The sequence below is a fragment of the Takifugu rubripes genome, chromosome 5 (assembly GCF_901000725.2).
Source record: "Takifugu rubripes chromosome 5, fTakRub1.2, whole genome shotgun sequence".
In the NCBI taxonomy this organism is placed as follows: Eukaryota; Metazoa; Chordata; class Actinopteri; order Tetraodontiformes; family Tetraodontidae; genus Takifugu; species Takifugu rubripes.
This window is the reverse complement of record NC_042289.1, coordinates 4,994,487-5,008,546: the sequence shown is the minus strand read 5'-3', so window position 1 is coordinate 5,008,546 and position 14,060 is coordinate 4,994,487. Positions and strand designations below refer to the sequence as shown.

Here is a 14,060-nt window from a genome sequence, read left to right as displayed (position 1 = left end):
GTCAACTGGTTCATTTTCCTTGACAGCACAGTAATTTTTAGCTAAAGGAGCTGACATTTCTGCCAGCCAGATGATTCTCAGGAAGCTGCGCACATTTGGGTCTTTTTTATTTGCAAACTCTTAGTAAAACACACGTGATTGGAATGAATGGTGGCAGCAGCCTGTCTAAATTTGGTTAATAAACTCCCTCCTAGAATTCTGCAAAAACATCAGGCTAGACTGGACCAACCATTGCTTCTGGCTAGACGAGATGGTTTAACATGTTGCTGGTTTTAATCCCAATTCCCAGATATAGCAGGTAATGCTCAACTATATGTATAAAGAACATTTTTTAAAAAGATCAAAAACAATACAGTCAGGCAGCCTGGCGGCCTCATAATGCGGTCCTGCCTGATGCTGCTGATCTTACACCGTAGCACCCCCACCTCACTGCCCTTCACACCCTAAAAAAAAACGATCCCCCCCACCATGAGATTGTGCTGACTTGTAAGGGAATGTTGTATCTAGGAATTATACGGCATACTTCCACATCCTTGCTCAAAGCCGAGCTGGTTTGTTCTGGACCAGTAGGAGACGGCTCAGTGAAGCCGTACATCAGAACAGGGTGACGGCACAGCAGTCTAACGCCGTCCTCTGTAGCCCGAATGCTGGATTAAACAGATGGTCCGGTTTGAGGCGCCTATAAACACTGCTTGTGCACATCCACATAGAAATTGTGATGTCTTTTCTGTCGTTTACCTTCCATTCACAAAGTCCTTACAGTCATGTTGCCCCTCCTCATTACCCCAACCATGCACGTTACTTTATACACATCTTATTTCCAGCTTGCCGGGCAGCGGGCCCCGCTGCAGTTGTTGCCCCATGTGCAGGCCCCCCCTCCCTCCCTCCTCCCATAGGGTTATCCCAGCCCACCTATTTTTGATGTTCTCAGCCAATGAGGGCTGAGGGCATGGTGAGCAAGCACCAATGAGACCACTTTTTCAACTGTATAAAACTTTTCAGGACAGTTTGCCGGGTTGCACTTTCTGTCAGTCCAGGGCTCTGAGAGGAGAGCAACAGCCCAGAGAGAGAGCGAGCGAGAGAGAGAGAGAGGGGATAGAGAGTGAACACAGGGGGGCCCCCAGTTTTTAATCCCAATCTCACACTTGAAGAAAGTGGTGGGTGAACGCACCTTCGGCTGTTGCCTTTTGGTTTTTCCAGCATCAGGCCGGCTTGGCCGCTGAGATCTGATCTGACTGTTTCTGTTTCTTCTCTCTCTCTCTCTCTCTCTTTGAACCCAAGCCTCTCCGTTTCTGCCAGGATGGAGAACGCGCACACCAAAGAGTCAGGGGATGTCCTGGCCCACTTTGGCGTCACCGAAGACACCGGCCTCTCGCCCGAGCAGGTTAAGAAGAACCTGAGCAAGTACGGCTTCAACGGTGAGGGCGAGAGAGGGAGAGATGGATGGATGGATGAAGGAAGCGTGTGTGGTTGCAGATTGGTGGGGGAATGGCTGGAAAGGAGGGTGGAGGATGAGCAGCTCTTGGATTTAGCTTGGAAGAAAAGGAGTAGCGTGTGTTGCTGAGGGTCAGCAAGACGGAACAGGAAGCGGAGGAAGGAGGAGGAGGTGTCGGAAGGGTTGGCAGAAGAGCTGTGTGTGTGATAATGACGGTCTAATCCGGGAAAACTGTTGTCTGACATGGCCGGTGTTTGTGCAGCAGGTGCACTAGAGATCAGATGACTGTTTTGAACTTCAGGTTATTCTGTAGTTTTCCTTTACAATCTAGACTACGTGCCTAATTTTAAAAGCAAGTCAAGGTCAAACGGAAGTCTCAAATTCATCCACAGGTGATTTATCCAAGAGCAACAGCATTCCCACCTTCAGGGAAGCAAAGTGCCCTCAAAATGACCTGAAAGATGTAAATCCAGGAAACCCCGGCTATTCTCACAACAGGTTGTTGCGGCTGATTGGTGTGAAGCGGTGATGGTAACGGTGAAACGAGCACAGCAGAGTAGTTAAGGTCACAGCAAAGGTCATTTGCTAAAGCAAACAGGTTTCTGTCATGAATTGGCTGCTGGTCTAATTGGCGGAATTAGGGATGCTAGATTACAGTCTGGGTGATGTCATGTGGTGGTGAGTGTGCTGCGTCAGTTGCAATATGACCGGTTTGTATTTACGCTACAGATGATGGAATAATCGATGTGCAGCTCTGTTTCAATCACACTTTTGTCTCTCTTTGCCCACAGAGCTGCCAGCAGAGGAGGGTAAGTTCACTTTATACTCCAAACTTTTAACCGTGGTCATTTAAATCACACGTTCCGCTTCACTGACACCTGCTCACATCCCGCGAGACGAGCCGCTCATTTGGGGCATTTTCATTGGCTCTTCCCTTCTGTCCCAGCCAATCGGACAATAACAATTATAACAAATGAATATTGAAGTGACCACTGATTTCTTTTATTGTGATCCACAGGAAAGAGCATCTGGGAGCTGGTGATGGAACAGTTTGAGGATCTTTTAGTCAGAATCTTACTTCTGGCTGCCTGCATCTCTTTTGTGAGTGTTCTCCCTCTTTCCCCCCCTCTGCACAGTACAGTGTACTCACGTTGCAATAAGTACAACATACGATGACCTCAGATGGTCATCGTGTATTTAGGGATAAAGATGGAAAGATACAGACATCTCCTGTGTCCATATTTGGATAAAAAAAAACGCGTCTAAGGAAAGAATGTGAAGGCCTGTTGCTGTTTCTAATAGATGTCTCCTTCACGTCCTGCACCCGAGCTGAAGTTGCAGTCCGGTTCGCGCTTCACCGAACCACAAAGTCGCCACACAGTAGCCAGTGGCGGGGGCGTGTCTTATGGTAAAAGGATTATGTAATAACACTGCCAATTATAAAAGTACACGTTAGGCAGCGAGCAAGAATCTGACGGTGATGCGAGAGCACGAAGGGAACTCCAACACTCGGGCCAGCGAAGGGAATGCATACATCACCGAGTTATTAAATCACAGTTGGAGCAAAGTCCTGACTCTCATTTGCACAAGGAATCCCCCCCCCCCCCCAACCTACACCTTCACCGAACAGTTTGATGCGGGTGGGGGGGCTGGCTGGACACATTGTCTTAATCCTCCATCTCTCTCCTGTACAGCTGTCACTATGGCCTTAGAAGGCCTGGCGGCTGTGTGCGGATGGATTAAACCGGGAGAAGGGTGCGTGTGTGTGTGTGTGTGTGTGTGTGTGCGTGCGTGTGTGTGTGTGTGTGTGTGAGCGAGCAAGAGAGAGACAAAGAGGAGGCAGCCTGTGTGCGCGTTCGAAATGGCGCTAGCTTTATTTTAAGAAAGTCTCGAGCCAAATGAGAGAGCGTATCCTTGGGCGAAGGTCGTTGACTGAAGAAAGAGGGGACGGTGTGAAGAAAGGAGGAGAGAGTGAAAGACAGAAAGAAGGGGGGTGACGGGGGGGGGGGGGGGGGGGGGGTTGGGTTACACAATAGTCATGATTGTTTCAGTGAAATGATAGCGATATATCCACAGTGGTATATGGTTTCCAAGGTGGGGGAAGGGGGGCACTAAATTCGCTCTATTCATACTCGTGAATGTTCCCGCGGCAGCAGTGTGCCGACAGGCCCGGACTCTTGGCTACAACACCGATTTTGTCTGAGGTAGAGCAGCGAGGTCAGGCCAGAGCGACAGCAAGCCCAAATCAGAACCACAGCGGAGCGTTGCAATAAGAAAAACAGTAGAATCCATCATTCAATCTTTATTTATATAGCGTCTGTTACAATCAAAATTGTTTCTAGGCGCTTTCCAGAATCCCAGGGCCTGAACCCCAACAAGCAACTGTGGCAAGGAAAAACTCCCCTTTAACAGGAAGAAACCTTGAGCAGGACCAGGCTCATGTAGGGGGGCCCTCCTGCTGATGACCAGCTGGGTAAAATGCACCAAGCACAGGAGGAAACTTCCTCCCTCTGCGGTCGGCTCCGCGCTTTACTGGTCCGCAGCTAATCTGTGTCAATATCAACACAAAGCCTTTCCGAAACAGGCCCGTGTCAGTAACCATCACAGGAGCACGCACGTGGGCCACTATAGGAAAGAGAGTCACATGTGGCGAGACCACACAGTGAAATGACAGTTGATCCTGCGGCGGTATCACGACCGTCGTAAATTGCAACCAGCCGTGACCGTTTCGTGTTTATCTCCGGTGCGTGAAACCATGAGAACAGTTTTTGTACCGGACAAAGACCCTGCCATCGGCAGGAGGGTCCTCCTCTCAGCCTTTCTCTAAAAGCAAGTTTTTCTTTGCCACTGATGCTTGTTGGACTCAAGCAACAATTCAGTTCCATTCAACTTTATTCCCATAGTGTCGAACAGAAACTTTGGTCATTGATATAAAGATAAATAAAGAATTAGTATAAAAATGGGAGTGCTTTTCAGATATTTAAACACAGGAGGAACAAGGGTGCGAAAATGTTGTTTTAACTTAAAGGAAATACTTTTCTGTGTGTCAGGTGCTGGCCATGTTCGAGGAAGGCGAGGAAACCGTCACAGCCTTCGTAGAGCCCTTCGTCATCCTCCTCATCCTCATAGCAAATGCTGTCGTCGGAGTGTGGCAGGTCAGGACACACACACACAGACACAGGCTGCACACATGAAGGGACAATTGTGATCACAAGGACACATACCTGTCCAGGAACACCATCTTTTACACACACCTAAATAGAGCCTTATACTTAGCAACAGTCACACGTGATAAATCATGCACGACGCTGGCCCGTTCGGGTGGCACCCTGTGTCCTTTACAGTGAGAACGTGCCTCTTCCCGAGAAGCTGCAGAGGACTCAGAGTTCAAGGCAGTCCAGAAAGAGAGGCCTGACGTCAAACGTTAGGTGAAAAGGTTGAGGGGTTAAGCCAGTGAGGGTGAGTGGAAGACAGAGAGGAGGGGGCGAGCAAAGACAGACCGCGACCCATCCTGCCTTGAAGGCTCCGGCAGCCTCCTGCTTTGTTACAATCCACGGCGTGCGCGCCGCAGTAAAAATACAGAGGGGGCCGATCGGGTTACCGCAGGCCTGACTCGTGTGTGCGTGTCTGTGTGTTATGGTTCATATCAACACTGCAACAGTCATTTGGAAACTATGCACAAGGATTCACACATGGGGGTCCGGGGTCAGGGGAGAGGGAGGGGGGAGGGGGCAGCTGGCATAAGTTGGGCTTTACACTTTGAGGCAGTTTGAGGGCAGCCTTGGAAGAAAACCACAGACCGAGCCGAACGGCGAGCTGAACTGGACAGCCTGTCGAGACGTACGGTTCACATGGCCAACACGTGTGGTCTTCACTTAAGACCTCATTTACAAACAGTCACTTACATCCCATTACTCACGCCATGTTGCTAACGAAGCAGCTTCGACCGACTTTACGGCTAATTGTTTTGCCCCGTTGTGGCGAGAGGAGGACCCCTGACCTGCAAAAGTTGTCAAAAATGGCAATTAGCAGTGACCGTGTGTGCGTTTCTGCCGCAGGAGCGCAACGCAGAGAGCGCCATCGAGGCTCTGAAGGAGTACGAGCCTGAGATGGGGAAGGTGTACCGAGCTGACAGGAAGAGCGTGCAGAGAATCAAGGCCAGGGAGATTGTTCCTGGCGACGTGGTGGAGGTTTCTGGTAAGATTTATTAACAGACACAACAGACAGTGCACTCAGGCTTACAGTCAATTCTGAAAAAAGCATAAACATGTGTAAGCAACGGTGCCCTCATGTTCCGGGTCAAAGGTCACAGCTACATTACTGAACTACTTGAAACAGGACAGAACAGAGTAGGAGCAAAGTTCTTAAACTCTTGGGATTGGGTTTTTGGATTCAGAATAGAGTCCAATGATGCTGAATGAGGAGGAGTTGCATGACAGCTAACAGAACCTGCTGAGGGAAGAAACTTCGGAGTATAAATAACCTTAATATCGACAGTCAGAATCCCTCCTATGTCTGCCTCGCTCTCCCTCTGTTTGCTCTACACCTGTTCACTTCAATTCATGATCTCCCCAAGGTCTCTGTCTGTCTGACTGGTCTCAGTTTTCAACAACAACACGATCCACCCAGACCGCTAAAACCAGTCAATCGACCTTCCCGTCTCATATCTTCTCACGCAGCCGTCCTGCTGTGGCGCTGCACTCAGGCTGGGTTCTGTCAGCGTTATAATCCTGCATTAATGAGACAACCCCTTTCTGTCTGTGTGCACGCTAGTTGGTGACAAAGTGCCAGCTGACATCAGAATCATCTCCATCAAATCCACAACCCTGCGTGTGGACCAGTCCATTCTCACTGGTAGGCGTCAAAAATGACGGCGCTTCCTTTTATGACCGCCGCCTCATGAAAAACTGTCACGCAGGTGAGTCCGTCTCTGTGATCAAGCACACCGATGCTGTCCCCGACCTCCGAGCCGTCAACCAGGACAAGAAAAATATGCTGTTCTCTGTGAGTCTGTTCAGTTATAGTTATATTATTAGTTATATTATAGTTATATTACAATGTAATGTTTATTTAAAGATGATTTTGCTTGATTTAGCCTGACAAGCTTAGTAGAAGCACCTCTGTATGGTGACCTTTTGATCACACTGGTGCAGTACACACCAGTCATGCATGTAATCTTGTAATTGCAACAGTTTAATCAAAGTTTGCCTGATTTCTTCCATTTTTAAAACCATAGGGCACAAACATCGCTGCCGGAAAAGCCACCGGTGTCGTCATCGCCACGGGCGTCTCAACTGAGATCGGTAAGATTCGGGACCAGATGGCCGCGACTGAGCAGGAGAAAACTCCTCTGCAGCAGAAGCTGGATGAGTTCGGAGAACAGCTTTCCAAGGTGCGCTCGGCAGCCAAGCAGCCCGGCTCTCTAAAATACTCCGACTCAGCTCGTATGTTAAAAAACCACATGTGATGGTCCAGGTTATCTCTCTCATCTGTGTGGCTGTGTGGATCATCAACATCGGACATTTCAACGACCCCGTCCACGGAGGCTCCTGGATACGCGGCGCCATCTACTACTTTAAGATTGCTGTGGCTCTCGCAGTGGCGGCCATCCCCGAAGGTAACCACCCCACCCCAGATGGCGATGATGTTGTCGAGGAGGTGGAATCCTGACAGCTTCTTTTACTCTGAAAACTCAAATTTCATATGAACACCAGACTTTTTCTCTCAAAAGTGCCCAATAATAAAATCCGCGAGCACCAAAGCGCAGCAACCTTTGGCCGTTTCAGTTGATCTTGGCCGGTGTGCCATGCTGTCCCGCAGTGGGCAGCACGTGGTGCCAGTTCGGGCTCCAGTGGTGCCAAAAAGCACAACATCATCTGCAAACGCAGATGCCACCCTAATGTCATTAATCTGGACGAGGGCCAGGCCTTTTCTGGTGCCAAGAATCCAAACACAGGTCAGACGAAATGCTTTGCCCCCTCCCCAAAGCCCCTCCTGTATGAATACCTCAGAGGGGGCTTGGGTGGGCTCCAGCTGAAGTGTTAAAGGCTCTCTAGAGACACCACATTTGTAAGCTAGGCAAATCCCTGAGGTCATGTTGTTTTTTTGTTTGTTTAGGCAAATATAAAAGCTGGTGGGTGAGCAGACGAACATCAAAGATTTTTTTTTTTTGCTAGGGTGAAAGAGAACTCTTTTAATCCTTGAAGTCATTTTTGGGTGGCACCTCTGGTTTCTGCCCCATTTGGCTTCCACTCTAGCCTTGAAGGCCTCTATGATACAGACGACTGCGAACAGGAGCAGTGCACAAAGACATGACCGTCAATTGTCCAAATACTCTGAGTGTTGGAAAAACTGCCTTAATTCTTAAGTCACATCTTGTCTCATTTTAGATCCGCAAAAATGACACGAAACAGTAGTTGCAACTGTCCAAATCATTACGGGCCTAACCACAACGATGGCCGAACATTTGATATTTGTCCATATTCCAGATGTCGTCTTTGTAATGACTGTATTTTTCATCCGGGGGCTCTCTGCCTAATCCCCGTCCCCATATCGCAGGCCTGCCCGCTGTCATCACCACCTGCCTGGCCCTGGGAACCCGTCGCATGGCCAAGAAAAATGCCATTGTCAGGAGTCTGCCCTCTGTGGAGACTCTGGGCTGCACTTCAGTCATCTGCTCTGACAAGACCGGCACCCTCACCACCAATCAGATGTGTGTAACTAAGGTAGGCTCTCCATCACAGATGTGAAGCGCTAAACACGCTAACATGTATTCTGAATGTCCGAGTCCCTCCGGACACCAAAGGGAGAACATTTGCCGATAAATCTTCTTTTTTTTTGGCCACCAGATGTTCATCATCGACAAAGTGGACGGCGACAGCATTTCCCTTGCCCAGTTTGACATCTCTGGCTCAAAGTACACTCCTGAGGGAGAAGTGTAAGTGCGGCGACATCAGATCCATGTTATGGGCTTCCAAAACCATCCATGTACAGATCGAGCCTGTGTGGTTTTCTTCCAGTACAAAGCACAACATGTCCGTCAAGTGTGGACAGTATGACGGACTGGTTGAGCTAGCTACCATCTGCGCTCTTTGCAACGACTCTTCTCTGGACTACAATGAGGTTTGCGGATCACTGAAAACATGGTATCGGACCTCAAAGTGTGCTGTTCTGTAATTTCCTCTTTGCCTGAACTCCACACAGTCGAAGGGTATTTATGAGAAGGTTGGTGAAGCCACAGAAACTGCCCTGTGCTGTTTGGTGGAGAAAATGAATGTGTTCAACACCGAAGTGCGCGGCCTTTCCAAGGTGGAGAGGGCCAACGCTTGCTGTTCTGTAAGTCCACGAAAATCTCATCCCACCACATAGCGTGTTACCTAACTCTCCCCTTTGATTTTCTCAACAACGTCTCATCTGACTGATTTCATACTTGGAGGGAATATTGCTCAGAGTCTAAAAATATGCAATGCCAAGTAGGGAGATGTTTAAGGAGCGGATCTAGAGAAGGTGAAGACGGACAGTCCTGTCCATCAGAGAGGCAGATGCACAGGGGATGCAGGGAGACATAAATCACTCCAACATGAAAGAGAATGTTTTCAAACACAACAGCCCTATAATATGCTCAAACAGTATATAAACACATGGCAAAATTCTGAGTGAAGTTTTTTTTTTAAGGTTTTAACCCGTATAGGCTAATGCTAAAGCTAAAGCTTCAAATAGCTTTATAAGGCAATGCCAATTAAAAGGTGAAATTAGATCTTAAAAATAACAGATAATAGAGCATGCCATAATTTATCATGGCTATGATTATTAGCTGAAAGAAACTATAAAAGGATCTTTCAAAAGCTTTCAACTAAAGCAAGACTCATTAATATCCGTTCTCAGCCTCAGCTTTCCAGCAGCTGAGGGTGACCAATTACTATTAAATTGATCTCTTCTTTATTTAGCTCAAGATTTACACTAACTAATTTTTAACGTCGGGTGAACATTTATAGGCTAGCAAATTTAGCTGGACAAAAAAACCTCCTATTTGACTGATAACACTAAAACAGAGTATCTAACATTGAGTCGATGATGCATTTGTGGGTGGTAAACTCAAAATTTCTCCCCATTTTCATTCTTCAAGGTGATCAAGCAGCTGATGAGGAAGGAGTTCACCCTGGAATTCTCCAGAGACAGGAAGTCCATGTCAGTGTACTGCTCTCCTTCCAAGTCAGCCAAAGCTCCTGTGGGAAGCAAGATGTTTGTCAAGGTGAGCACGTGACCCAGTATGCTGGTTTCAGGTCTTCTGCCATTGCAACAGACACAGGAGGAGGAACTAATGCACCTAATTTAGGAGTTTGAATGACTGCAATGTTAAGGAATGACCTAAGATTGTCTTCCAGTTTGCATGGCAGTCTCTCTTCACAAGCTACTCTATGCTGATTACATCATCAGGGTGCTCCAGAGGGCGTCATTGACCGCTGTGCATACATTCGTGTGGGCACCGCACGCGTCCCTCTCACTGGGCCTGTGAAAGACCACATCATGGGAGTTATCAAGGAGTGGGGTACTGGACGCGACACGCTGCGTTGTCTGGCTCTGGCCACTTGCGACACACCTCTGAGGAAAGAGGAGATGAACCTAGAAGATTCCACCAAGTTTGGCGAATATGAGGTGAGCGAGTGATGCCAATCCATCACACAGCATCTCCCTTGCAGTAGTTTGTGCTTTATTATTAAAAACTTTGAGCAAGGTCACTAAACCATTTGCTTTCACTTGCTGTTAAGACCGACTTGACCTTTGTGGGCTGTGTTGGTATGCTCGACCCCCCTCGTAAGGAGGTGATGAGTTCCATCCAACTGTGCAGGGCTGCTGGGATCCGCGTTATCATGATCACTGGTCGGTGCAGGTTCTAGTTTTGTTTTAAGAATAGAAAATCCAGCAGCGTCGCTTCAAACATTTGTTTCCCCACTTACAGGTGACAACAAAGGCACTGCGGTGGCCATCTGTCGTCGCATTGGCATCTTCGGGGAGGATGAGGATGTCACCAGCAAGGCCTTCACGGGTCGTGAGTTCGATGACCTCGCTCCTTACGATCAGAAGATCGCTGTCCGAAAGGCCTGCTGCTTCGCCAGAGTGGAACCATCCCACAAGTCCAAGATTGTTGAGTTCCTGCAAGGCTTTGACGAGATTACGGCCATGGTGAGGATAAAAAAAACACTGTAGATACTTTGACAGGGATTTTAACACGCTTTAGTCATGCTGACGCCTCACCCTCTATCCTGACTAGACTGGTGACGGAGTAAACGATGCCCCCGCCTTGAAAAAGGCGGAGATTGGCATCGCCATGGGCTCTGGCACTGCCGTTGCCAAGTCGGCCTCTGAGATGGTCCTCGCTGACGACAACTTCTCCTCCATTGTCTCCGCCGTTGAGGAGGGCAGAGCTATTTACAACAACATGAAGCAGTTCATCCGCTACCTCATCTCCTCCAACGTGGGCGAGGTGGTCTGGTGAGTGCCTGACGACAGTTCCGCTCAAACGCGATTCGGTCGCAGATTTTATGACGTCGCATTAAATGCGAGTCAAAACAAATGTCGTCCCTCCCTCAGTATTTTCCTGACTGCTGCTCTGGGTCTGCCTGAGGCTCTGATCCCCGTCCAGCTGCTGTGGGTCAACCTTGTGACAGACGGTCTGCCTGCCACCGCTCTGGGCTTCAACCCTCCTGACCTGGACATCATGGGCAAAGCTCCTCGCTCCCCTAAGGAGCCCCTCATCTCTGGCTGGCTCTTTTTCAGATATTTGGCCATTGGAGGCAGGTCTAGGTTTTAAGTCCCTGGTGATCTTGCATGGAAAATGATTTCAGTTTGATAACCTGAGCCTCTCCACTAGGTTACGTCGGTGCTGCGACTGTGGCGGCTGCAGCCTGGTGGTTCCTCTACTGTGATGAGGGCCCACAGGTCTCCTTCCATCAGCTGGTCAGCTCCTCTTCTCACCCACCTCACCTCAGCAGACGCCTGCTTTACCACCTCAGAGCCTCGGGGCGTTTAACCCTTTTTCTGTGTCTCCCTCTCATCAGTCGCACTTCATGCAGTGCAGCGAGGACAACGAGGACTTTGCCGAGATCCGCTGTGAGGTGTTCGAGTCGTCCCCCCCGATGACGATGGCCCTCTCTGTCCTGGTCACCATAGAGATGTGCAACGCTTTGAACAGGTCTGACCGATGTGTCATTTTAGAAGGAATCATCCAAGCAACTCACACTACAACACTCACAATAACACCACCAATAAGAGGGAAAACAGCTGCATTGCTGCTGGATTCTTAAGTTTTTACAGGAGAATTCAGACTGAACAACCCTTTAAATCCCCCATTATAGGAGCTCAAAGCTTTCACCATTTCCAGACATTTTCTTTTCAAACTTTGCCTAATTTTAGCCTCGACTGACGTGTCCCCCTCCAGCTTGTCTGAGAACCAGTCTCTGGTGCGCATGCCCCCCTGGAGCAACTGCTGGCTGGTGGGTGCCATGACCCTCTCCATGTCCCTTCATTTCATGATCATCTACGTGGACCCCCTGCCCGTAAGTCTCGCTGAAATTGCCGACGGAGCTGCGGCGAAGGTTCGCTGGTGCTCTGACAGCAGTAACGTGGGTGCTCGTCTCGCCCACAGATGATCTTCAAGCTCACTCATCTAAACACAGAACAGTGGATGATGGTGCTGAAGCTCTCCTTCCCCGTCATCCTCATCGACGAGGTGCTGAAGTTTGTGGCTCGCACATATCTGGAAGGTGAGCTCAGCGTTAGGGGGGCTAACTTTACATCAGTATCATAATACTTGCAATGCAAACATGTAATATTAATAAAAGGACCTCTGTTCATCCTAAACATCATCCTCTTCCTTTAACATTTCCACATGAAATTTTTCTCTTATGAACGATAAAAGAAATGTCTGAAGTATTCAAGTTACAGTTGATAAATCTGTTATTTTTAACATGTCTTAACTCTTCTCTTATTTTTCTCTAACAGTTTTAATTACCCTCTAATCTCTCGGCTCTTTCCCCCCCAACTCTTTCCTCTCTGACAATGCAGCCTAAACCTGTTTCCCCCTCTTCCAAACCCCTGTAACAAAACAAGGTATACACTGAGCCAAAGACCGAAGCTCTGTGCATCTTGCCCGTCTCCAGACTCCTGCACTGAGTCTTTGACATGTTGAAAGTACTCTGTCAAAGGGGAAAATGTATGATACATGCATACATTGTGCACCTCTGCAGAGTTGTACAGCATTTTCTAAAAATGTGCATCATGCCGATGTTTTTAGTTTGAGTTTTGTTGTACTCTAAAAATCTTAAAGCGCCTTTTCAATAAGTGCATATTGACTTTTTCCTGGTACTTATGTCATAATGCATTTTTTGCAAACATTCTAAGAAGATCGTTGCTGGATAATGTTAAATTTCCAGGAAACTGGACAAAAGATTGGGATGGAACTGTATGTGTATTCAGAAGTCATGCTGCGATTATGCACAATCCAAGATGACTGCCACTTGATGACCAGCTAATATTTCTCTCCCTGCTAACCACATTGTCTTCACATTTGTGACGTGCAACTTGAAGACATATGTCATGCTGCTTTCAAACAGACACTAACAACTAACATTAATAGCTTTCTGCGAGGTGCCCCGTTATTGTTTATAGTGCAAGGCTGCCTTACAGCATTAGAACCAAATTTGAATACCCACAATCCTCTGCAAGTGGGTCAAAGCATCCCAGGTCTGCATAATGCATGAAGTTGCTTCGGTATGGGATTTGGAATTTGGCCTCAGTTTAGCATGAATGGACCCTTAACTGAGGCATCTACCAGTGATCACGCCAAAATAGATCAGGAGTTTGTCCAGGATGTCAGGAAGTTGTGTCAAACATGCATCCTGCAATCTGTTCATCTGGCGCTATCAGAGATAAGGAAATCTGACTGCCACCACTGGTTACCTTCAATGATTAGAGTACAAAATGTTAGCAGTGTATGCTATAATATCCTGGTATTATTTTAATCTGAAAGTTGCAAAAAGAAATTATTTGACTCCAACTTGCACTGAGAACATGGGATTTTCTGCTAGGAGTGCTAATGGTTAAATAGTTCTTGTTAAATTTACACACATGTGAAAATTACGTATTGATTTAACATGTTTATATTCACACTGTGACAAATTACACTCCAAAAATGTTAAAGGTGGCTGAAAAGTGTAGAGAAAGTTTGTAGAGAAACAATAGGAATAAGTTTGTAAAAAAAAAAATACCAAAACTCCCCCATTATATAAAAGTATTTATTTGTTTGGATGTTTGAAAACTAACCGACACCTTTTCTTCCATTCAGGTAAAGTCTAGAACTGGAGCCCAACAAAGTGGCTGGAGCAAAGCTGTGAAATGGGATGGAGAAACCATGCTCCCGCTGAAGGGGAGCCGACCGTGGCCACGATCACAACATCAAGTGGCGTGAATAAAACACTTAAGCCATCTGGTCATACTCAAAAAAAAAAAACAAGCTGCAAAATATATTTTTTTTCTGTGTATGTACTGAAGTTAATATATAGGTGAGAGATATTAAAGCTATTCTGTTTATTCTGTTCTTAAAGAATAAATATAAATCTTAAAAAAC

The 14,060-nt window shown here is 47.4% G+C and overlaps 1 protein-coding gene across 2 annotated transcripts; it reads left to right on the top strand.

The window, feature by feature from the left end:
- Positions 1–1,016: 1,016 nt before the first annotated feature.
- On the top strand, positions 1,017–14,059 carry atp2a1 (ATPase sarcoplasmic/endoplasmic reticulum Ca2+ transporting 1). Of its 2 annotated transcripts, XM_011603778.2 has the most exons (26): positions 1,017–1,157; positions 1,282–1,418; positions 2,227–2,244; positions 2,454–2,536; positions 4,486–4,590; positions 5,494–5,632; positions 6,209–6,289; positions 6,354–6,439; positions 6,672–6,827; positions 6,911–7,052; positions 7,994–8,160; positions 8,284–8,372; positions 8,455–8,557; positions 8,639–8,770; positions 9,561–9,686; positions 9,872–10,090; positions 10,204–10,315; positions 10,395–10,618; positions 10,707–10,927; positions 11,027–11,229; positions 11,307–11,392; positions 11,494–11,627; positions 11,874–11,991; positions 12,081–12,198; positions 12,500–12,544; positions 13,779–14,059. In XM_011603778.2, the coding sequence occupies exons 2-25, from the start codon at positions 1,301–1,303 to the stop codon at positions 12,502–12,504; spliced, it is 2,985 nt and encodes a 994-aa protein (XP_011602080.2). In that variant the 5' UTR covers positions 1,017–1,157; positions 1,282–1,300; the 3' UTR covers positions 12,505–12,544; positions 13,779–14,059. The 2 variants fall into 2 exon arrangements, with proteins under 2 accessions (XP_011602080.2, XP_003964505.2); XM_003964456.3 differs by lacking the exon at positions 12,500–12,544.
- The last annotated feature ends 1 nt before the right edge of the window (position 14,060 follows it).